The following is a 23244-nucleotide window of genomic DNA, read 5'->3' as shown; positions in this document are numbered from 1 at the left end:
GATTTTCCCGTGAATTGCACTATAGCTGGGTCTTCTGTCAGTCCCTTTCCCTGCTACTTCCCCTTGTTCCTGGCCAAATACATGTCACACTGCTGACTTGGATACCTTGCAAAGCAGGAGATCTAAGAGGATCTTTATGCTGACTTGCACTAAATGCAGGTTGCAGGTGCGTGTGCTTGCAAAGTAAGATCTGTAGCCTGTGTACTTCTGATAGATTTTGAGTTTTTAATCACAGTGCTTTTTCTTCTCCTGACACTTTTTTTTTTTTTTTTTTTTTTTTTTTTTTTTACAAATTGGAGTATATAAGCAGGAAGAACTTAGGACTGTTCAAAGTGTGTCCTTTGAAATTGGAGATGTGCCTATTTGAACTTCAATGCTGAGTATAGCATGACTTGTCCTATTGTCTGGCCTTATCCTGGAATGAGGTGCTTGGGTGGTACCACATAGTAAATTACTAAGAGTGAAGATCACCAGAAGGATTGTGGTGACTTGTCAACTAATTATCTGTGTCTTTTTTTTTTTCTTTTTTTTTTTTTAAATCCAGAAGAGTTTTTCAAACTATTGGAAAAAAACTTGCACACAAAGACTTGTATCACGTTCACGACTGGAAGAAAATAAGACGCATGTTCTGATAGCAGCTGGTGGGTTTGCATAGGCAAGGCTATGTAACTAAGCATTTTACTAGCTTTATGCCCTGTCACTCTTGGGACATGCTAAGGTTGACTGTGCACAGTTAACTCCACTTCCAAAGAGCCAATGCTCTGTAAATTCACACCATAGCATGCTATGTAGCCAAGCCCTAAAATGTTCCAAATACCACATACCATGAACTTGAATTAATACATATTGCTTAAGTATTTATTGCATAAAACCTTAAGAGCAGTTCCTGGAAGGGATTGCAGGCGAAGTTGCTGGAAAAAAAATCAGTACGATACTGTCAGGATTGGTGAATTAAAAAACTAAGTAGCACCATAGCAGTTAAACAAATGAGTGCATCTCAGATTATTTAAAGAAATTCTTCTGCTCTGCTAAATCTATGTGTTTTTACATTTAACTTAACTGCCAGAACATGTAAATATTGCAGAGTAGTGCTGTCCAGTTACATTGATACTGGTTTTTTTGTACCTCCCCAGAAAAGGGGCTAGCATGTATAGAAGTTTGCTTTCCTCCCCGTGATGCAAAATCAGGCAATATTTTGCTTCTGTGAGTACAAAGAGAAGGGTATGTAGGTTTTTGGAAGACCACAATGTGCTGCTTGATGGCTGGTGTGCTTTGCCGCTATGCCTCTTGTGGAAAATGTGCTGTTGCAGGTTCTGTGATGTAGGGGTATGTAGCTCCGTGTGAAGGAGGAAAGGAGCTTGGAGGAGAGCAAGGGGGACAATGACAACAGGAAAGCTGTAATTTGAACACATAATGAAGGTGAAAATCTTGCTTTTTTTTTTTTTCTTCCCTCTCTGCAAAGTAAACAGTGAGATAGTGATCCTAAGCGTGGTGGCAGTGCAGACAATAAATGAGAATCCTGTATGGTTTGAGCCAAATTGAGTGATACAGGTCTTTTCCTTTAAAGTGCTGAATCTCTTCTTGTAGGGAGTGAAAAGATCTTGATACCCACGGATAGTACCTCATAGATCCTCTTCCAGGCTGTGCAGAGCACAGAGCTTAATTACTCCTCACACAGAATGCGTGTGTGTGTTTTTTCCCCCCCTGTCCCTATCATGACAGTGGCATGACAGTGTTTGATATTTACTGCAGCAACTATCATGTTCAAATTCCTCTTTGCTTTTTTTTTTTTAAGTCACTGATATTCTTTTGCTTCTTAATAAGGTGCCGTGTATTGCCATGGGAATTTCATCATGCATTTAATGACTCTTTAGTAGCTGCATCAAGAAAAAAAAAAGTACAGTTAACTTTACATACAACTATTGCCTTGTAGTTTTATTATTGTCATAAAATCATTTGGGATCCTCTCTGTGCACAGCTATACATGTATCACAACACACTTCCATCACCTGATAAATGATTGTTTTGATTGACAGATGATGTCTCAGGCTGAGGGCCAGCAGAGAGACTTGATCAGGAGCATAGAATGCCTTCCTGTCTCTGGTCACCTTACATCCTTGGATCAAGACCTATTAATGCTCAAAGCAACTTCCATGGCAACCATGAACTGCTTAAATGACTGTTTCCATATTCTCCAGTTACAACATGCTTCTCAACAAAAGGGATCCTTACCAGCAGGTGGGTATAGATGCTCACAAAGAGCAGAACTCTGTAACAAATACAAATCCTTTCCTCCTTGCAAAAACGCTTGTTCCACTAAATTCAGTTTCACGTGGGCAGAGAAAACTGCCCGGCTGCCTGGTTTCTTATGAGTTTTTCCAGAGTCTGACTTGATGGTGTTGTTTAGAACTCCATGCATATTGTATATTTTTTTTATCATTTATTCTATCTAGAATTTTGTGGCAGCAACTGCATAAAAGTAACATCTAATTGTTGTGGAGCGTGTCACAACAGAATAAAGTACATAAGGCACCACAACAAGAAGGCTGCCTTTGGGATGTAACTGGCTACTCAGAAACGGTAATAGTAGAGGGGGAATTTTGTGGGATTGCAGATTCTAGGATATGTGGTGTCCAGTACAGCTCTGTCAAATGTCACGCTTTTCTGACTTTTTTTTACACACTAAATACCTTTTATAAGCTAAACACATGTAAAAGCTTTCATTTCTAGTTAAGAATTAAAATACAAAGCTCTACATTTGCACAGGTTATTATTAATACTGTTAATGTATCAGTATTCTTATTTTGAGTTAACATCTTAGTCTAAAACATGGGCTAAGATTAGTGTTGCATTCCATTCTGAGGCCAGAACAGACTTGTAAGCAAATGCAAATTGCTTAAAGGTACCCCCCCCTTTCTTTTAATGAACAACCAACCCCCCAACAAGGAAAAAAAAAACCCACAAACCCTACTGCTCATGGGTGTGGACTAACATGCATTCACAGACAGTAGAGAAATATGTTGTTGTGTCTGCACAATTGATCACTTCTGTGCAAGTAGGTGCTTACCAGAATCGTTCCACCTAATTTGTGTGCAGTGTATGGAACTGAGTGTGTTCTTTTGTGTTTGTAAATTCTTTTGCATCTTATTGTGATTTTTTCATGTGTTTACTTTGTGGCCTTTTGTGAGCTCAGATGCTTCTCTTGCACAACGGAGGTGATAAATACGCTAAGTATGTAACAAAGTACACTTGTAAGTTGTCTCTTACCTTATCTTTCCCATGTTCCTATCATATTTGTGGTACTTAGTTTGTCAGTGCATATTATTTCAGAGCTGTAATTAGTTTAGCTTCTAAGATGAAAAAATATGTTATATAAAAGTATTAAAACTATATAAAAATAGATTGTGATTTAAGAATCACCACAGGCATTAAGAGAATTTGTGAATAGTATGAATCAACTTTTTTGCAGTATGTCAGTTCAAAATTTAATTTTAAAAATGAAAACCTGGATGGCACCTCTCCAAATCTTTGTCTGAACTCCAAAGTTACTCACACTGAAAGAACTCTTCCTATTCCCTGTGAATTTTTTTAACTACTGATGTATAACTGTGGGAGGTGCACATCAGAAGTCTTTGTTTTGGCATTTTCGCGTGTGCATTACTAAGGTGGGTTTTTTTGACCCATTACTGTATCTGGGGAATTAAGAAGAGTCCAATGAGCACCAGTGTAATAACTTAAGATGATAGGATTTTTTTGATGACTGTTTCTGTTTTTTAATTTTTTAAACTATGCAGGGAAAAGCTCAATTCATCTGACTGCTATTCAGTTGGTATCTGCCTGTTAATGGCCAAATCTAAAAACGTTGCTTGAAGATGTCCAAATCTTGAAGATTTCTGGTGGTATCCTAGAGAGATGGATGGAGAGGGGAGGAGCAGCAGAGTGGATGATGCATTACTGGGGCCAGATTTAAAACCAGACCATTAAAAGAATGCACGCACCTTTCTGCAGCCTTCCACTCTCCCACTGATGTGGCCTTTCTAGAGACACTGTAATACATTTGATCCTTTCAAGGACTGAGAAGAAGGTTTTTTGGTTTTTTGTTTTTGTTTTTTTTTTTTTAATCCATTTAGCTTAGATTTCCCCTCCTGACAGGAGGGTTGCTTCACCTTCTGGTTCAACTGGTGGAGTCTTTTTGGTAGGCTTCAGAAGTTCATATAGAAATGAAAAGGATTGCAGCTTAATTCAAATGCTGCAGGAAGCATTTCTATATTTAAGTATAGGAAAACTTAAAATGATGTAGGAAAAAATCTTGCATACAGACTGTTCTATCTAATAAAATATATACAAGCTATTTAATCTTCCTAGGATCATAAAGGCAGGTCAGCATACTTCAGCTAGATACGAGTGAGGTGCAGCAAGAAGTGATGATGAAGAGGACACTTGTCTAACAGAACATAAATTTAAACATGAAGTGGAAAAAAGTATTTTTGGGTCTGTTAAAGTGGTACTTGACTGCTAAGAATGTGTTGGGCAAGTGTTCGTCAGGCTTAAAAAACAAGGATTGGAAATTATGTAAGAATGCCAGTTTGCTATAAATTCTTAGAAGACAAAAAAAATAACAGAAGAGTGAAAATACTGCCCCAACTGCATCAAGGTGTACCTTAAATCACAAACTTAAAGGTGAACAGGAAAGTTGCAACTATTAACTTTTCCTAAATTCAAGGTAAAAGTGGTGAAATGTACTGGATTTAAAAAAAGAAAAAATACTTTGTTATCATAAAGGTGAACTGCAACAACAGTTTGCAGCTCTTGAAGAAAAATGTTGAAAGTGAAGACTGTAGGCTTTTGAGAGGTCTGTGTTGTAGCAGAGGGGAAGTGCTGACAAATTTAAAAAAAAAATGGGGTGAAGACTTTTAGGGGAGGAGGAGATCACAAGTGAAGAGAATAGCTTGTGCCTACCCAAAATAGCTGAGAGCAGATTTGAATATGATCTTCCAGTGGAAGAGAAGTATTAAGGTGATATCCTGTCCACTCACAAAGATTAAAACACAACTGGTAGCTCAAATCACTTAAAAAAACCTCCTAGAATTTAACAGTGAAAATTAATCAGAACTCAATTATAATAAATAAGGTTGTTTTAGAAGTAGGTGATGGGGAGTATAAGAGGGAGGCTACTTGTTAAATTCAAGCTAATATTGAGGCAGTGAGTGTGGATTAAATACAGCCTAGAACATGCAATTAGAGATTATTGTGTTGAAAGTTATGGTTCAGAAAGCAGGTATCATGAACAGGTTTTAAACATTAGTAAAACCCTTTCAAAAAGGTAAGCATGACAGTGACATTCTGAGGATCTTATTTTTTGACTTGTTTGAAACTTCTGTTTAAATAGCTTAAACTTAAACTGCTGAGGGATTCTTGTTTCTTACCATGTAATGGATTCATGAGAAAAGACCTGATGAAAATAAACTATCTTGCTGCGGGAAAAGTTGGTTTGTCCCATTAGTAAAGCTGCACTTTTTTCCTGCCCCAGTATTTTCCTGGTGGAAATGCTGCCGTTTATCTGAATTAAGCTTACTCTGCCTGTTCTGGTTGAGGATGTGACCTAGTTCCAGGTAACAGAGGTCTGGAAATGAAGGATTGCGTATCATATAGGAAGAGACAACAGACATCTCAGTGTAGATACCTAAGCACAGGAAACTGCTGTGTGGTGGTAGAAATTCAGGTTTTCTAATAATTTCTGTTTGCAATCCAGCCAAGATGGTTTATCAGTTTGTGTATTCTTCAGTAAAAACTGATTGGAGTCACCTGTACCTTTATTAGCCTTTGAAAAAGAATGGAACATTTGTATTATTAATGAGGAACCTGATCAGTTCTGATAAATTAGCTGGGAGTAACTAGAGATGCTGGAATCATCAAGTGGGTAATAGCTTTCCAAGCCCTGCAGTGTGGTGGTTTGTTTTTTTGGGGTTTTTTTTTTTTTAGCAACTATTATTTATTCAACAGCATGTGCTTGCCTTCTTTGCAGCTGAGAAAAGACAAGTACCCGCTCCAGAGAAAATACTGGCAACAAAACTTTTTCTGCTTTAGCTCTTTTTAGTGTAGAACTGAGCTGGGTTTGAGAAGCTGATAAGTGGCGGGCTTATTTTTTTTGGTACCAGTTAAAGAAAATTGGAAGAGTTACTTAACGTTCCCATGATACTGGGTTCTTCCTGTAGTGTCTGATTACACCTTTCATGACACCAACTAGTTTCTCCAGTCCAAGTTGCCTGTATTACAGCTCGCCAATCGCAGTGTTTGTGCTAATGATCACTGAAGGTGGTGTCTCATTGCACCACCTTTGTGTAGCGGCTGCTGAAGGGATTGGCTGCAGGAGGAATTGGCTGCTTTCAGCTTAGTCCTTAAAAAATAACTCTTCTGTGAAAACTGCTATTTACCGACCTTCCAGAGGATGAGCAAGTTTCAGCGCAAACTTTCTTTTGCTTCAGGAACGGCTATCAGTTGGTTGGACCCGAAGATATCTCTGGCAAACCACTTCAAAAATGGAGCGGCTCAGAATTTTCCAGCAGAGGTAAACAAGCCAGCATCTGTCAGAGAAGAGCAGTCCATTGCAGAGCCCTGCCAGCTAACAAGGGTAAGGTAATGTGAACATCCCGTTTCTGTGGGGAGTTACTTTGAGGAATATCTGTAAATGTTTCAATCATATTCTGTGAAAATGATTTAATGACAGTTCTTGCACTTTTTGATTAGCTTTGTTGGAGGAGTGAGTACAGTTGCAGTAAATGAAACTTTCTACCTTGCTTTTTCAATAATTTTTTGCTGCTTTCTGCAACTACCTGTCAAGTGGAGGGAGCCAATTGGGAGGGTAATGCAAGATGTTGAAATAGGCAGTATTCCCTTGCATTTTGATATAAAACATGTGGATACTGAAGTGCAAAAAACCTAACTGGAATTCATGACACTCTCAAAACAGGCCCAAGAAGGACTGCCTAAGCAGATGAAAGACAAAATTGCTGGTCTCCAGTTATTAATTCTCCCCATCTTTCCTTTTTAGCTCTTGCTGCATCTGTTTTTCTTAATCTGAGCAACTCTCATCACTTGACTTCAGGATGGCTTAATGTGTTTGAAATAAGCTACAGTCTGTATCATTATAACTGTCAAAATTGATTTGAAGTGCAAAATACTAAAGTAAAAAACCAGCGGGGATTATGATAAAGAACAACTTTTCCTAACGAAGCTAGAAAATCATAATTACATTCTTTTTATACTAGTTGGTTTCACACAGTTGTTTGGATGAGACTGTGTCATTGTGAAAAGGTAATGTGCTGTTGTATGTTTCTGCAACAGCACTGTGCTATCTTATAGCAAAATTGAAATGGAAAAGATTTCTTCAGTTGCTATAGTTTATAGATTTTTAAATGGATCAGAGTAGTTGCTAGAAAGTTAAAAAAAGAAAAAATGAAACAAACCAGGGGCTTTCATATAAATCACTTAATTCCTTCCTCCTTCTAATAATTAAGTTACAGTTCAAGTGCTTAATGTATTTGGGATATGAGTAGTCTTATTGCTCCCCTTGGATATTTTCAGCTCTCTTATTTATGATAGCAGAACAGTGTAGCATCCTTGGAGAGGATTCACCTGTGTGATAGTGCAATTTTCATCAGGGTTTTAGCTCTGTGTAAGGGCTTGGCCCCCTGTTTTTGGTGGTTGGATGTTCATAAATTTGCCTTGAGCTAGGGCAGCTGCTCCAGCACAAAGGGCTTTGCTTAGGCAGACACATATTGCTGCCCTTCTGTAGCATTCAGTGCTTCTCCCCTCTGCATCTGCCTCCCTCCAGCTGTTTGCCCCAGGAGGACACTGCTCAGAGCCCTAGGGATACCACCATCCCTTCCACCTGAAGTGTTCGACTTTCTGCTTGCGGGGTGGTGATTGTTAGAACGGTGCTAATATAACTTCAGCTAGTCTGTCTGGGTGCTTTAGTTATACACACACCACACTCTAGCTGTCTGTTAGGATGTGTGGGGTTTTTTGTTGTTTTTATAAAACTACTCCAAGTTACTTTTCCTTTTTCCTTTACTGTTATATATTGGCACTAGCAGCAACATTCATAATGCTTGTGAAGACTGGCCCGGAGATATGTTAATTGCTTTTCATTGGGCATGACAGTAAGCAAGTGACTAGAAAGTACCATTTGCTGCAGCCTTTGGAGTAATGATGGCAACACTGAAAAGCCTGAAGTAGTGTGGAGGTGAAGGGGTGTTAGTGAGGTGGTTGGACTCTCTGGTAGCTTTTGCTTTGTGATTTTTCTGTATGTATTAGATTGCCTGCCATTCTGTTAGCTCACAAAACTTACAGGAAAACAGGTCATACTTGCTTTTAAGCTTTTTTTTTTTGTGTGAGAGATGGTGTGAAATCTTAGCCTGAATCTGCTAGATGAAATCTGCACTGAGTTATCTTAATGTCCCTTTAAATTCTTCAGCTGTTGTTTATCTTGGGGTAGATTCCATTGTGTAGCTCTCTGCAGGGGTTTGTTTAGTCTTTTTTTCATACATGGACAGTTAAATACAATATGAAGTCCTTTTTGGATGTTGTCTGGCCAGTCACATCTTTGAGCTGATGTTTATGGCTCTTATCCCAGGAACCTGAAGAAATAAATCCAGATGAGGAGCTGGAGGATATCTGTGATGATAAAGAAGATGATCTAGGAGCGGTGGAAGAACAGCGCAGTGTTATCTTGCATCTCTTGTCTCAGCTGAAACTTGGCATGGACTTAACAAGAGTAAGTAACTGAAGCATGAAGACTGGCTGCAGTAAAAGTGAAGTGTCATTTTAAACTCAGCTCCTGTATTGAACAATATTGAGTTTAATATGAAATTGTCGCCTGTAGGAACTTCAGGTACCAAGATACAATGTCCCAGTTTGAGGCAGGTTTTAAGTGAAGCATGCTGAGGTAGTGGATTTTCTTTAGTGCAACTGGCCATATCTTTTCTATTGTGTTTTCTACTATGTTTTTGTTGGCTTTCCTGTAATGGCCTATTTTCTTTCCTGTGTTTGCACCTTACTCTTCCCATGTTGTTTTCTGCAGCTTTCTTATATTTTTGTCTTTCTGCTTTCCTTCCGTGATTTTTTTTCTTACTTGATAATGCTTCTACATGCAACTTGCATAACCCTCCATCTGTATTCATGCTGCTTCTGAAAAGAAGTTTTCTTTTGGTTCCCCATTATCTATCCTCAGATGTCTTTTTACACCATTCTGTCCTACTCTTTATTTCTGTGTTTGCTCACAGCTATAGCAAGCAGGAACAAAGTTATACTGGAGAGAATTGGGTTTAACACTTCAGTGCAGATCTCAAAAGCAAGCAGCTTTGAAAAATTAACACTCAGTTGCTACTAGACAACTTGGGCAGCAAATCTGGGAAAATCAGGCTGCTACCAGCTTATGTTCAATTCACTCCTGTAAAGACTTCTTACCACAAGCACTAGACACTTTTAAAGAAAAAAATGGATTTTACATAGAATGAGAAAAGCACTCTTTTTCTTGGAATTATGGATTATAATTTTTTTTTTTCAAGCTGTGTTTTTTGAGCACTAGCTACTTGACCACTAGAAACACTTGTATTGTGAAGCTTACATTTCACAGTTCGGAAAAAAAAAAAAGGTGATATGAACAGGCCCTGCTGCCTGTGGGCCAAACTTAAACCCCCACTGCTTAATCAGGAATTTATTAAGTCATTTTTTCACTTACATTGAAGATGGGATTTGGTCTATCTTTTTCTCTTAGTTGAAAAAAAATTGTCAAGTCTGTCTCCCAGTTGTGACTTTTGGCTGTGTGTGTAGAATTGTCTTTAGTTCAGAGCAGGCAAAGCATTGAAATGTAATGAGCCTGACTTCAAAATGGGTAATGCAGTTGTTAGAATCACACTTAACTTAAATATCAGGGTACTGAAGTGAAAAGCAACTTTATTATTCCAGGTTGGTGTTACAACAACATGGCAAGTTTATTCCGCTTAACTTCTATATCTACTAAGAGTCTTATGTCTGTGCTCTACCTATTTGGATGTGGCTAATTTAAATGGACTATCTTGATCTCATGGTTGAGATACCCTGTGTTGCTCTTTACAGCAGTTAGTTACATGAGGTTAGTTGCCACTACAGGGAAGGAAAAGACTGATGATACCCACAGCCTCTTACCCTACAGTATTGCTCTTGGCCCAGCAAAGGACAGGACTGCTGTTTTTTATAGTGGTGAATGTAACTGGGAAAGTATAAGGTCTTCTCCTCAGAGGTACAGGATCAACTATGTTATTTCTCATGGATGCTTGTCCTAGTTGCTGTGGTGAGAGAGACTCTGCAGGCTCTCAAGAGCACTGGCATAGCTTCCCTGCTTTTCTCTCCATTAGATGAAACCTTTCATAACCTCTGCTCTGAACCTTCCTTGCTATAGTTTGAGCCCCTTCCTGCTTGTTTTCTCCTCCACAGACATGTGGGACGTGTTATCTCTTTGCAGCTCTTTCATGTTTTTTGAGGGATGCTCAGTCTCTTTCAACCTCTTTAGTCCTAATAGTACTTATTGGGCTTTTTTCTCCTTGTAAATTGTTTTTCTGGGACCTCTGATCACTGTATTTTGCTCACATCTTAGAAGAGGGACAAGAAAGTTCAGTCTGAAAGTGTGTCCAAAACAGGACAGAATCCCCCACCTGAGAAACTTCCCTTGTAAAAATGCCTGTCTCTTTGTTTTACTTACTAGAGCTTTCTGGTTTTTTTTATTTCAGGTGGTTCTTCCCACTTTTATTTTAGAGAAACGATCGTTGTTGGAGATGTATGCAGACTTCATGTCCCACCCAGATCTCTTCATTGCAATCACAAATGGCGCTACCCCTGAGGAGAGGATGATCCGCTTTGTTGAGTATTATCTCACTTCATTTCACGAAGGTCGCAAAGGAGCTATTGCAAAGAAACCATACAATCCAATCATTGGGGAAACATTTCACTGCTCCTGGAGGATGCCGAAGAGCGATGTAGCCACTGATGCTGGCAGTAACTTCTCTGCTCACTCTTCCTCAGAGCAAGTAACTCTGTCTAAAGATAGGGAAGGCCAAACAGAGCTGGACTACTATACAGTAAAATTTGTAGCCGAGCAAGTGTCCCACCATCCTCCTGTCTCAGGGTTTTATGCTGAATGTGTAGAGAGAAAGATGTGTGTCAATGCCCACGTCTGGACAAAAAGTAAATTCTTAGGAATGTCAATAGGAGTGACAATGATTGGTGAGGGTAAGTGTTACTTCCATCCTTTATTCATTTTAGAAGGTTGTTAAAATATTACTAGTTTGATAGGAAAGTTGATGTTGTACTCCTCTGGCAGAAACACAGATGAATGCTGCTCAGTAGTTTTATTTGGAAGACTTAAAAAAAATACAAATCTGCTTACAGAACATGTCAGTAGGTTTTCAGATTTTTTTTTTTCCCACATACTTCTGGTTTTCCTCTAATCTCTGTGATCTGCAAGCCTTAACATACAATCATTCAGTGATTTCTTACTTTATTTTTACTGTTCACAAAGTACAGAAGATATGACAAGTCCTCATTATACACAGCAAGTTTTCATATGGGGGAAAAAATCTAGATAGGTTTATGATTTGCCAAAAATCAGGATTATATTTGGAAATAAAATTTTTACTTTTAAACCAAAGGGCAGTTACTGTGATGTAAACTGATATTTATGAATGTTTCCAAAGCATCGGACAAATTGATTTGCATCAGACATTTATTAAATAGAAGTATGCTTGTATTTGCATGTATGGCACCTAATGTATTTTACTATGCAAGTTTTAATTTTCTTTAACTGGAGAGATTGGATCCTTTAGGGACAGAGAAGGGTAACTGCCCTTAAACTGTAATTTCCCTTTAGTACTAGTATTTACTGCAAGAGATGAGACAGCCTCTCCCATTCTGTGTCCCCTGTTTATATTGCGCAGTAACTGGGGATTCCAGGCACTTGCATGTAAGCTATGTACTGGACAAGGGAATGAGCATGGCAGGGGATGTGGAAGGCACATCTCAATGCTTTGGCTATACCAGGTAATTTCTGAAGTTAATATCTCTTCTAAGGCATTTCTCAAATCATGTCATAACTTTTCAGGATTTCTCATGTTTTTCATACTTAGGTGAGATGCACAGTGATAATGTGCTGCAGAGGCATGGGTTGATGCAGGCATCAGTCAGTTGTCATGCTATGTTCTTGTAACGGCAAGAGGGAGATCTTGCAGTTTGTTTATTTTCTTCATAGGAGTCAAACCCACACATCTTAAAACACAAAGAAAAATTGTAGGTTTTTACGAGATTCTTGACATTTATTGCAAAAGCTACTGTCGGGAAGAGTTGGGTTTATCTTGGCAGAGAGATGCGGTACGACGAATTGTCTCTGCTACCTGCCTTCATATAGGGTATTACAGGGAGGGAAAACACAACAGGAGTATTAGCCTTCCTCAGGATCTGCAGTTCACGGTATTCATTCATTACTTCCTATTGTCAGCATAATTCTTGCATTGCCATGCTCCAGAACTGTCAATAAGAGTGTGACCAGCCCTTTTACATACTACTGAAAAGTATGTTGCACAGCACAATATTGTACTTTATGGAGCAATATTATTAGGATAAATATGTTTTCCCCAAAAGAAACATAAATACATGTTACTCAGGTTAGTACTTTCAGGAAAATGTTTGTATCTAGAATCTGTAATAAATGTCACTTTTTTTGGGTTTTTTTGTTTGTTTGTTTGGGTTTTTTTGTTTGTTTGTTTGGGTTTTTTTCTCCTTTTTGGTGTGAGGGGCTATGAGGAAAAGTAGTCAGATACAGTATTGGCTATCTGTTTCAATAACTCGTTTGGTCTTTTCTAAAATGGTGCTGATTTAAGAATTCTTGTATTTCTTCACACAGGTCTCTTAAGTCTCTTGGAACACGGGGAAGAATACACATTCTCTCTGCCCTGTGCGTACGCTCGGTCAATTTTAACTGTTCCCTGGGTAGAACTGGGAGGAAAAGTCAACATTAACTGTGTGAAGACTGGGTATTCTGCAAGTATTAACTTTCACACCAAGCCCTTCTACGGTGGCAAATTGCATCGGTGAGAATACTTCTTTTTTTTTTTCTATTTTATCACGTAGTCTGTGCTCTAGAATTGCAGTAGCAGTGTAACTCCCCTGTTCTGTGTGCTGAATAATACTCATTTTGTAGTCTGAGAAAACATAGTTTTTCCTGTTTATAAACACTTGAGGTATTACTGTGCTCTTAAACAGTATCAGCTAAACAACTGCATCTCATGTGATCCTCAAGGAAAAGTCAGGTTACATTTACAAACAGTAAGGAAATTCCATGTTTTTCTGACTCTGTGTTCAAACCACAGGGGGAACAGAGCTCCTGGCTTTTATTCCCATTGCATGTTGTTTGCAACATGCATTGTAGTTGCACTGCAGGGTTCATTAGTAAATAGTCTTCTGTTACTTATTGGTCTTAGGATTTCTGTATAAGAAACATAAGACTATCAAGTTTAAGCAACTTACAGAAAATCTCTAGGTAAAAATACCTTTTTTAAAGACAAAAATGGTAATTCTTTGTGATGGGTTGACCCTGGCAGAACGCCAGGTGCCCACCAAAGCTGTTCTATCACTCCCCCATCCTCAGCTGGACAGGGGAGAGAAAAATATAACAAAAAGCTTGCGGGTTGAGATAAGGACAGGAGAGATCATTCACTAATTACTGTCACGGGCAAAACAGACTCAGTTTGGGAAAATTAGCTCAATTTATTACAAATCAGCCAAAGTAAGGTAATGAGAAATAAAACGAAATCTCAGAACACCTTCCCTCCACCCCTCCCTTCTTCCCGGGCACAACTTCACTCCCGGATTTCTCCACCAAGCCCCCCCCAGCGGCACAGGGGGACAGGGATGGGGTTTACAGGCATCACACGTTATTTTCTGCCGCTTCACCTCCTCAGGGTGAGGGCTCATCACACTCTTCCCCTGCTCCAGCGTGGGGTCCCTCCCGCGGGAGACAGTCCTCCACGAACTTCTCCAACATGGGCCATTCCCACGGGCTGCAGTTCTTCACGAACTGCTCCAGCATGGGTCCTTTCCACGGCGTGCAATCCTTCAGGAGCACACTGCTCCAGCGTGGGTCCCCCACGGGGTCACAAGTCCTGCCAGAAAACCTGCTCCGTGGGCTCCTCTCTCCACAGATCCGCAGGTCCTGCCAGGAGCCTGCTCCAGCGCGGGGTTCCCACGGGGTCACAGCCTCCTTTGGGAACCCACCTGCTCCGGCGTGGCGTCCTCCCCGGGCTGCAGGTGGAGATCTGCTCCCCCGTGGACCTCCCTGGACTGCAGGGGGACAGCCTGCCTCACCATGGTCTTCACCACGGGCTGCAGGGGAATCTTTGCTCCGGCGCCTGGAGCATCTCCTCCCCCTCCTTCTTCACTGACCTTGGTGTCCACAGGCTTGTTTCTCTTACATGGTCTCACTCCTCTCTCCAGCGGCTGTTTCTCACTGTCCCAACTTTTTTTCCTTCTTAAAAATGTTATCACAGAGACGTTACCACTATCACTGATTGGCTCGGCCTTGGCCAGCGGCGGGTCTGTCTTAGAGCCGGCTGGTATGGGCTCGCTCTCTCTCGAACACAGGGGAAGCTTCCAGCAGCTTCTTACAGAAGCCACCCCTGTAACCCCCCCCGGCTACCAAAACCTTGCCACACAAAACCAATACATTCTTGTAGCGGTAATTCTTCATGTGTATGCTTGTTCAAAAACTAACAGGTAAAAGAAAGATGATCCAGGGATCTAGCAGATCGTAGGAAGTGTCTGCACACTTGGTGCAAAAGCTTCTGAAACTCACTAACATTGATGTCTTTAGACATTTTGTAGTAAGACTGCGGCAGATTAGCACTCTGTCTCAAGAGAGACAGTTAATTGAGGAAGGAGAAAATTAAATAGTAGTCACACAAAGAATATCTGATTTCAGACCATTTTACACTCAGCTGTTTACTGGACAGTGCTTGTTTAAACCTTTCTTAGATTAAATGTGTTAGAGATGATAATGTGTTGTGGTTTAACCCCAGCCAGCAACTAATCCCCACACAGCTGCTCACTTGCTCCCCCCTGGTGGGATGGGGGAGAAAATCAGAAGAGTAAAAGTGAGAAAGCTCGTGGGTTGAGATACAGACAGTTTAATACGCAAAGCAACAGCCGCGCACACAAACAAAGCAGAACAAGGAATTAATTCAGCACTTCCTATGGGCAGGCAGGGGTTCAGCCATCTCCAGGACAGCAGGGCTCCATCACGCCTAACGGTGACTTGGGAAGACAAACGCCATCTCTCTGAACGTCCCCCCTTCATTCTTCTTGCCCCAGTTTTATGTGCTGAGCATGAGGTCGCATGGTCTGGAACACCCCTTGGGTCAGTTGGGGTCAGCTGTCCCGGCTGTGTCCCCTCCCAACAACTTGTGCCCCCCCAGTCTCCTCGCTGGTGGGGTGGGGTGAGAAGCAGAAAAGCCCTTGGCTCTGTGTAAGCACTGCTCAGCAATAGCTAAAACGTCCCTGGCTTATCAACACTGTTTCCAGCACAAATCCAAAACACAGCCCCATGCTAGCTACTGTGAAGAAAATTAACTATTCCAGCTAAACCCAGCACATAATGAAATATGTAACAGCCTAGAACATCAGAACTTCTTAAACGTGGGTTGCTCTCAGGTTGCAAAAAATCAGCAGTCTTCTCTAAATCACTTTACCTGAAACAGTAGAGTAAGGCTGTGTTTATTGCTTAAAGGAAAACAAAAAAACCCCACCAAAACCTCCATCTTGAGGAGATGCTTTGCCCCATAAATTCCCATACATGCTTTGAATTTAACTTGCAAGCATAACTCCCCTTTCCCAATGGCACCTGGAGAACTGAAGCTTACATGTAGCTCTGTTTCACTTGTGACAATTTTAAAGTGATGCATCAGTTGGGATTTTTTTTCCATTGCTTACAATGTGTCTTCCACCTTGCAATAGCTCCTGTTGTGCCATAAAAAATAAGCGATAGGATGCAATTTTACTTCAATGATTTAATTTTGGAAACTGTTTTGTTATTTGTCTCTCTGAAATTAGTCACAGATGTGGAGGCTTTTTAAAGACAGATCTGTTCAAGGTACTGTAACTATTGAAAATTTGACATGGTGATGATTGGACATTGCCAAAAGAATCTCTTGATGGGGAAGCAGCAGTGTTGTCATGGTTACGCAGAGCACAAGTGAGTTGCTATGGCAATGTTATAGATTTTTTTTTTTTGTAGAGTGACCCTTGTTGTTAGACCTCAGCTGGATATTGGCTCCTTGGTCCTGTACCTCTTTAGCTTGATAAAATAGAGGATGATGATAATGAACAGCTAGGCATATATCAATCATGCCAAGCTTACAAATAAGCGCTAGCAGATTTTTATCACTAATATTAGTTCAGGCAGGTGTTATGATCTGTGATGCTGGGAATAGTTGTGTGTCACAGAGCAATGCAGCTTTAAGAAATATAGGTTGCAATGAGAGTTTAATGTAGCAGCTGGATGCTGCACCTTAGTAGTGAGTGGTATAACTTTGTTTACTTTAAGCTGAGCAGAGACAGTAATTTTGTGGTTGATATTAAAATACTGGATGTCAGTATTGTAAACACACAGTGCTTGGAAAAATTAAGCTCTTGAAGTTGTGAAGATGTAACTGCAAAGTCCGAATGGGCTGGTCTCTGGCATCCTCTGGATTCAGTCTGTTCAGAGATCTCTTGGGAGGAGGACAGGGACTCCACCATGTGTAATAGCTTCAGTGAGGTGTGGAAGTCATAGGATGAAAAAGAAGCACGAAGTGAAGGCTGCTTGCTTGTCGCCTACTCTTTCAGTTGTTTTCAGAAACTGTTAGTGCTTGTTAACTTCAACACACACAAAAAAAAGCGTAACAGTTTAATGTAAACATGCTTTTATTGCTCATATTGTTTCAACTCTGGCCTGTTTTCTTGAGTGAATCTTAAATTTTTGTAATGGAAAACTGTGCGTGAGCAGCACATACTTATGAGTCCGGTTTTTTGGAAGACGTTTCTAATGAAGTTAAATTAGGTTTGAGCTGCTGGACTGTGATGTGGCTCCAGCTGCCTCCCTCATGTGCAAGATGTGGCAGAAGCCCTGGCTGCTGCCTCCTGCTCTGAGCTGGCTGTGAGCTTTCCCCACTTGCCCCGGGCGTTCCCCACAGCTCTGACTTGACTGGCATCCAGTATCTCTGTGCTGCAAGGTCTGGCCTGTGATACTTGTTTCGTTGCCTGAGAAATCAATTTCTCTGTTTTGATGCCAGGCTCGGTTGGGGGGAACGGACAGGTAGATGCAGACACAGCTGGAAGTGACGGGAAGGGGCATCTACGTGTCCTGGGCTCCCTTCTGCCTCTGAGCATGACACCACGCAGCCAGCGTGGGCAAGGTGGGAGCACAGAACTGCTGTTTTCTGCTCTTCTGTATGCAGTTGTTCAAAGGAAATAAGAGCAAACCAGTGGCGTGCAAGTTAGCTATTATTAGCTGCACATAATGTAAGTGTGAAAGGAGATGTAACGGGTACTTTGTGTGAGTGCTGATGAACTGTGGGAAGGGGAGCTGGAGAGTGGTGTGTTGCAGGGAGCTTGTGTACTGGTAATTGCGGTTTAATTGGAGCTGGCGATAGTGTCCTTTGTGAATCCTGCAGCACCTTACAAGTGAGAATGTCTCAAGTCTTGTTTGCATAGCGTGCAGACCCTTTTGTTTCTTCTTTCTGGGAGAAAAGTTCTGTTTGAGGGTGGTAATTTGCTTGTCTAGCAATGCTCAGTAAGCTTCCGCTCCTTGATTCAGGATGAAGTGAGTGTCGGGAGGTCTTTGGACAGGTCTTGATGTCGAGAAGAAAAATATGCATCAGTGTGTGTGCAATTATGGTGATGCTGGAGCATCTGTGCAACACTTTGAATGAAATATTGTGTATTAGACATTTTTACTATCTTGTTATTGGCAGAGGTTTCTGTGGAAGAGGCAGGAAAGAAAAGCAGTTCTCCTGATTCCTAGTTTCCCACCTTGCTTTCTGCCTTTGTGTGTCTGCTGCTAATGTGAGCAACATAAAAATGAGACGACCTACATAGCAAGAACATTGAGATGTAAAAAGATGTGCGATAAAGTTCCAGCAGGTAGTGAGATACATGCTTGCTAGAAAGTTTAATTTTTATTTTTTAAGTCTGAACTATGTATCTGATGCCATGTTTCAAGTGGAAACATCAACTGCTTGTTACATGTGAACCAGCCTGTGTTAGTTTCTTTTCCATCTTTAGTTCTGTTAAAAGGTTTGAAACAAGTTTAAGCGGAAGCTTAATGGAGTTTCCTGGGTAACATGAAGAGAACTAGAGCGACGAGTGAAAGTCGCTTTGCTCTTTGAAATTCTCCATGCAAATGCAATTCAAGTAACTAACATTTCTCAAGACAGTGTGACAAGTTTGCAAACTCATTCAGAATTAAGTTGAGTGATTATGCAAGGAACACTCCTCAGGTGTCTTCAGCCATGGCCTTTTAAAAATTAATTGCTTTCCTAGAGTCACAGGTGAAGTGAAACAGAACATGACAAACACAGTGGTCTGCAGAGTGCAAGGAGAGTGGAACAGTGTACTTGAGTTCACCTACAGCAATGGGGAGACAAAATACGTGGACTTGACAAAGCTGTCTGTGACAAGAAAACGAGTCCGTCCCCTTGAGAAACAAGGACCATTTGAATCTAGGTAGAGTATGTGTTTACTGTTGTCTGACCCTTTTTGTCCTAAGCAGTCTAATGAATGCCTTAGGAAAACCTGCAAATGTAGATATTACTTGTGGATAGTACTTAGCAGCAGTGATCTGAATTTTTATTTTTTTTTAAAAACAAAACACAAATGCATAATAAAGAGTGCAAAAAAAAAAAAAAGTGCAGGCACATGTTTGTTTATCTCATCTCTTTTATCCATGGACAGAGTTGTCTTAGGGGTTCATAAAGTACCTGCTACAACAGAGCCTCTTTATTTGTTTTGTTTTTAACCATCAGCTACACAGTGGGGCAACTCCTGACAAGGGAGGTCCTCACAAGAAACTGCTTGTTGAATAACACTTCCACGGCAATTTTAAAGGTATACAGACAGTAGATTATCACAGCCAAAACCTCAGAGCCATTCTTATCTGCTTCTAATAGCTAGCGTAGCTATAAGACTTGGCTGTGAGCCCTTCCACCTGGGCTGCACCATCCTGCTCTGACCTGGGTTGGTCTGTCATGTATAAGTGGAGGGAATGGTCCTGTTCTGAATGAACTGCATGTGGTGATCCTGTAGTTCAAGGTGGCAGGCTGAGAAAACTTTGGAAAAGTAAAGTTAACAATTTTTTTTGTAGGAGGCTGTGGCAGCATGTAACAGAGTCTCTGCGGGATGGAGACATCGATAAGGCTACGGAGCACAAGCGAGCCCTTGAAGAACAACAGAGGAATGAAGAGAGGCTTCGTGCTGAAACAGAAACACCTTGGTGTACTAAATACTTCCTTAAAGATGTAAGTTCCCAAGCAGATAGCTGTTGATGAAGGCAGAGGCAGAGCTACAATGAAAGCAGGTGCACATATGGGTCCGTGTCCTGTCAGAACAGGGTACTTGGCCTTAGATCTTATAGTTTAGCTCCATGGGATCCATAGGAGTAACGTGACATAAGTGCTCCCAAACATGTAAAGGTTTGACTTTACCCTTCACTTCCCAAACACTTTGATTTTGCGATTCCCTTGCAACAAAATGTTTGCCTGTTTTGTGGTCCGGTTTCTTTTACCAGGCACTTCCTCGTGACACATGGAAAACAGCTTTACATGTACACGTGTAAGTAGACTGTAACAGTAAATACCCTAAGAAAAAAAAAACCACAGTAGTACTAATTTTGCTTATGTTGTGTGTGTATGAACCCAAGATATTACTGTTAGCAAGAAGGAACATGAGTTAATTCTCAGCTTAGAACTTTTTTGGTTCTTGTACATTACGTTTTGGATGGAGTTTATTTGTTCGGTGGCTTAACGTGTATTTCAATAATGGTAGTAATAATAATATAGTAAGACTTTTAACAAGGTGGACTGCAGCCTGCCTAGGAAGACTGGGGAATGCCGGTACGATAACTTCAAAATAGGCTTTCTGTGTGATCCAGATGATGAGACCCTGCTTGTGTAGAGAGCTTTGCTGACCCCCTTGCAGGAGGGGAGGACTAAACTAAAAGTTATGCTGTAGTAGTTTAGATTCTCCTTGTAGTGAAAGCTTTATCTATTAAACTGCAGTAATGTAACTCCCCTTTCTTCTTCTTCCTCTATCTGTGATCTAGCAAGGGTTTAAAACATAGGCTAAAAAGTGTTTTTTCTTGGCTTTCTTCCAGTTTTGTTTTGTTTTTTAAAGTTCAGGACTATCTGTTAGCTCCGATAAGGGTTTTTTTGTTCTCTAAAGCTACGTTAGTAAGATTAGTTCAGATATTTGTATTGTTAGTATCTAGATTTAGAAGATGAGAAATTTTGTTGCTAATCCAAGATATAGATCTATTCAGAAAATGTTTAAACATTATCCTGAGCTACTTCATTTCTGGGTAAGCAGTTGGGCTGTGTTAGAGTTGATAATCCTGGATAGCTGCCTCTCTGCTGGCTTCTTGTTTGGCTTTTGAAAGTAATCTGGATCATGGAGTTGAGAAGAGTGGCTTTCCGTCTGGGTTAATTACAAGTGCAGTCGATTCCCAGAGCATGCTGTGGCTCAGCAAGAGTCCATACATGTTCTGAAGCAGTCTCAGAAGCCTGCAGAGTTGGTCTCGGTGTCTTAATCTGTGGGAGTTAAAGGTATAAGCTATGTCCTTCTGGTTTTCACAGCTATCAGTCTAATAGTTTTGTGAAGGGAATTCTCCTGGGGCAGTGTCTTTATTATAACCATATTTTCTCTTTAAATTGCAGGGAGATGGCTGGGTTTATCATAAACCCCTCTGGAAAACAGTCTCCACGGTGCAAACTCAGCAAACGGACACTAACTAGAAAAGCTGCTTTAAGATGAGTTTTCTGATTTCCCTCTCCTTTTCCTCTGTCTCTCAAAACACAGTAATCACACTGAGTGTCCCCTTTTTATGTAATTGTGAAAGTTTAAATGAGCATAAAGAAATAAATATACTAGGGCACTTTAAAGCTATTGAAAAAAAAAAAGATTTAAAAAAAAAAAATCCAAGTTGTAGAGACAAACTTGCCAGGTACATTCAACCAACTTGGTTTTTGTATGATCCAAGAGATTTTATCTGAATTGCGTAAGATTCTTTGAAGTAGATCTGATTGCAAAAGCTGCCTAAGAGAAGAAGGAACTGTTGAATTTTGGAGTGACATGGGAACTTTTTTCAGAATTTGCATCAAGCTCTTTAATAACTGAAACCTGCTCAGTACCCATGTAGACAACAGCAACAAAAAATTGCTGCTTTTATGCCCAGTGATTAACCTTTTTGGCGAAAACTGGAGGGGTGTTTGGAAGATGTGCCTGAAATCAGTGTTAAGAAACAACTGGATCGTGACGACTTTTTTCTTCAGAAAGAACACGTGCATGCATCGGAGGAATATGGGATATATGTAGAGACTACCTTTCTTTTTTATGGATTTATAAAAGCAATTAGAATTGTAACCATGGAGAAATTTTTCCTCTGAAACGTTTTAATATACTTGAAATAATTGACTTGAATTGGAGAAGTAATTTGAACACTTTTCAACTCCTAATTTTATTAAATCTCTTTGAGTGACTTTGATTTTTCTCATGTTATAATGTAATGAGGTTTGGCCTTTTTTTTCCTCCTCCACCTTCCCTTCCTGAGGACTAAGGCTTTCAAAATGAACAGAAAACGTACAATTTTGTATTTAAATTTCTCTGCCCATCTAATCATCTCAGAGGTGAAGTATCAGTGTTATAAACTGTCCTTTGGATTGTTTTGGTTTTTCTCCTGTGGTGTTACTCAGAACAAAGCAGTGAAATGTGACCTGTGAATACATGGACCGTAGGTCCTGGTTCTTCATCTTACCTTAAAAAAACAAAAAGGCTGATTATGCTGAGGACTGGGTATTGATTTGAAACACAATCAGATATCAGGAAATTGTATTCAGGTACAAACATCCTTTGTGGTTTTTTTTTTTTTATAACTATTTTATCGAAGTCTAAGAATTGCTGGCAATTAAGAATAGTACTTATTACGGCTTTCGTTATTGTTGTAACTACAAGCTACCTTAATTTTTCCAACAGTGGTGCCTTAATCTGTTTTTTCTTCTGATGTAGTCTTCCAGTCAGTGTATATAACATTATCTGCCACTTCCCAGCCATGGCAATGGCTGCACCTGATCCAGCACCATGAGAACTCACAACTGTGTCATCTGGTAAGATGTTTTCAGTGGAGAAGATAAAAGTGTAAGAATGCATCAGAAGGTTTAAATAACCATGTTAACTTTCACACAAACTGTAAATTGTGCAAAAAAACCCAAAAGTTGGGTTTATGCACAACTATTTTGATCCTCTTGTACATTTTTTTTTTTTTGCTGTGAAATGCACTGAGATCTCAATGCGAGTCATAGTCCATTTGTGAGAAGCAGGGGTGGGGATAATAAAACTGCAAAATGATTCATTTGTTCTGTCTGCTTTCCTAGAGATCAGGTGACCAGGAAGAGTAGGTTGTTGTTATCTTTTATGCTGGAGACCTGTCTGTCTGGGCTTTCCTTGGCCCTTGAAGTGGGATATTTTGGCACTGTGCACTTGAGTAGTAACTATATTCTCCAGCAGAAGAATGTCTGAGGCCCTGCTGTCTTGTTTGTGATGTTCTATACAACCATCCTGTTGTGTTAGTTTTGGATATCCATTGGGCATTTTCATGTTTAACCAGGAATAAAAATAAAAATGAAAACAGTGGGATTAGTTCCTCCTTGTTTCTGGGTCTGTGGCACATTTGGGGTGTGCTCTTTGGCCAATTCCAGGATTTGGGGTAGGAATCATGGTGGCAACGCATGGAATTCCATGGTTCGTTGGTACCTGCACCAAACACAGGGTGGCAGAGGGACAGAAAATAAATTGACAACGCTGTATATGTTTCATAGTTGTTTTATCTGTGTCACATGGCAGATTTACTTTAAACAAACAGCAAGGGCTGTGGTGCAAGGTCCAGCTTTTAATATCGCAGTGATCAGAGCAGAA

General features: G+C 40.2%; 1 protein-coding gene across 1 annotated transcript in view; it reads left to right on the top strand.

The window, feature by feature from the left end:
* OSBPL11 (oxysterol binding protein-like 11) overlaps positions 1 to 22524 on the top strand; it is a 28624-nt gene extending 6100 nt beyond the window's left edge. Inside the window, exons 5-12 of the mRNA XM_010568992.1 lie at positions 2037 to 2238; positions 6486 to 6631; positions 8636 to 8776; positions 10770 to 11268; positions 12935 to 13121; positions 18604 to 18786; positions 19424 to 19577; positions 20991 to 22524. Of these exons, the coding sequence (XP_010567294.1) occupies positions 2037 to 2238; positions 6486 to 6631; positions 8636 to 8776; positions 10770 to 11268; positions 12935 to 13121; positions 18604 to 18786; positions 19424 to 19577; positions 20991 to 21068 (1590 nt within the window). The 3' untranslated portion in view covers positions 21069 to 22524. The remainder of the gene's footprint in view (positions 1 to 2036; positions 2239 to 6485; positions 6632 to 8635; positions 8777 to 10769; positions 11269 to 12934; positions 13122 to 18603; positions 18787 to 19423; positions 19578 to 20990) is intronic.
* Positions 22525 to 23244: the final 720 nt, after the last annotated feature.

The sequence above is a fragment of the Haliaeetus leucocephalus genome, unplaced genomic scaffold (assembly GCF_000737465.1).
Source record: "Haliaeetus leucocephalus isolate CR32 unplaced genomic scaffold, Haliaeetus_leucocephalus-4.0 Scaffold1, whole genome shotgun sequence".
Taxonomy (NCBI): Eukaryota; Metazoa; Chordata; class Aves; order Accipitriformes; family Accipitridae; genus Haliaeetus; species Haliaeetus leucocephalus.
This window is presented reverse-complemented; position numbering and strand designations above follow the sequence as displayed.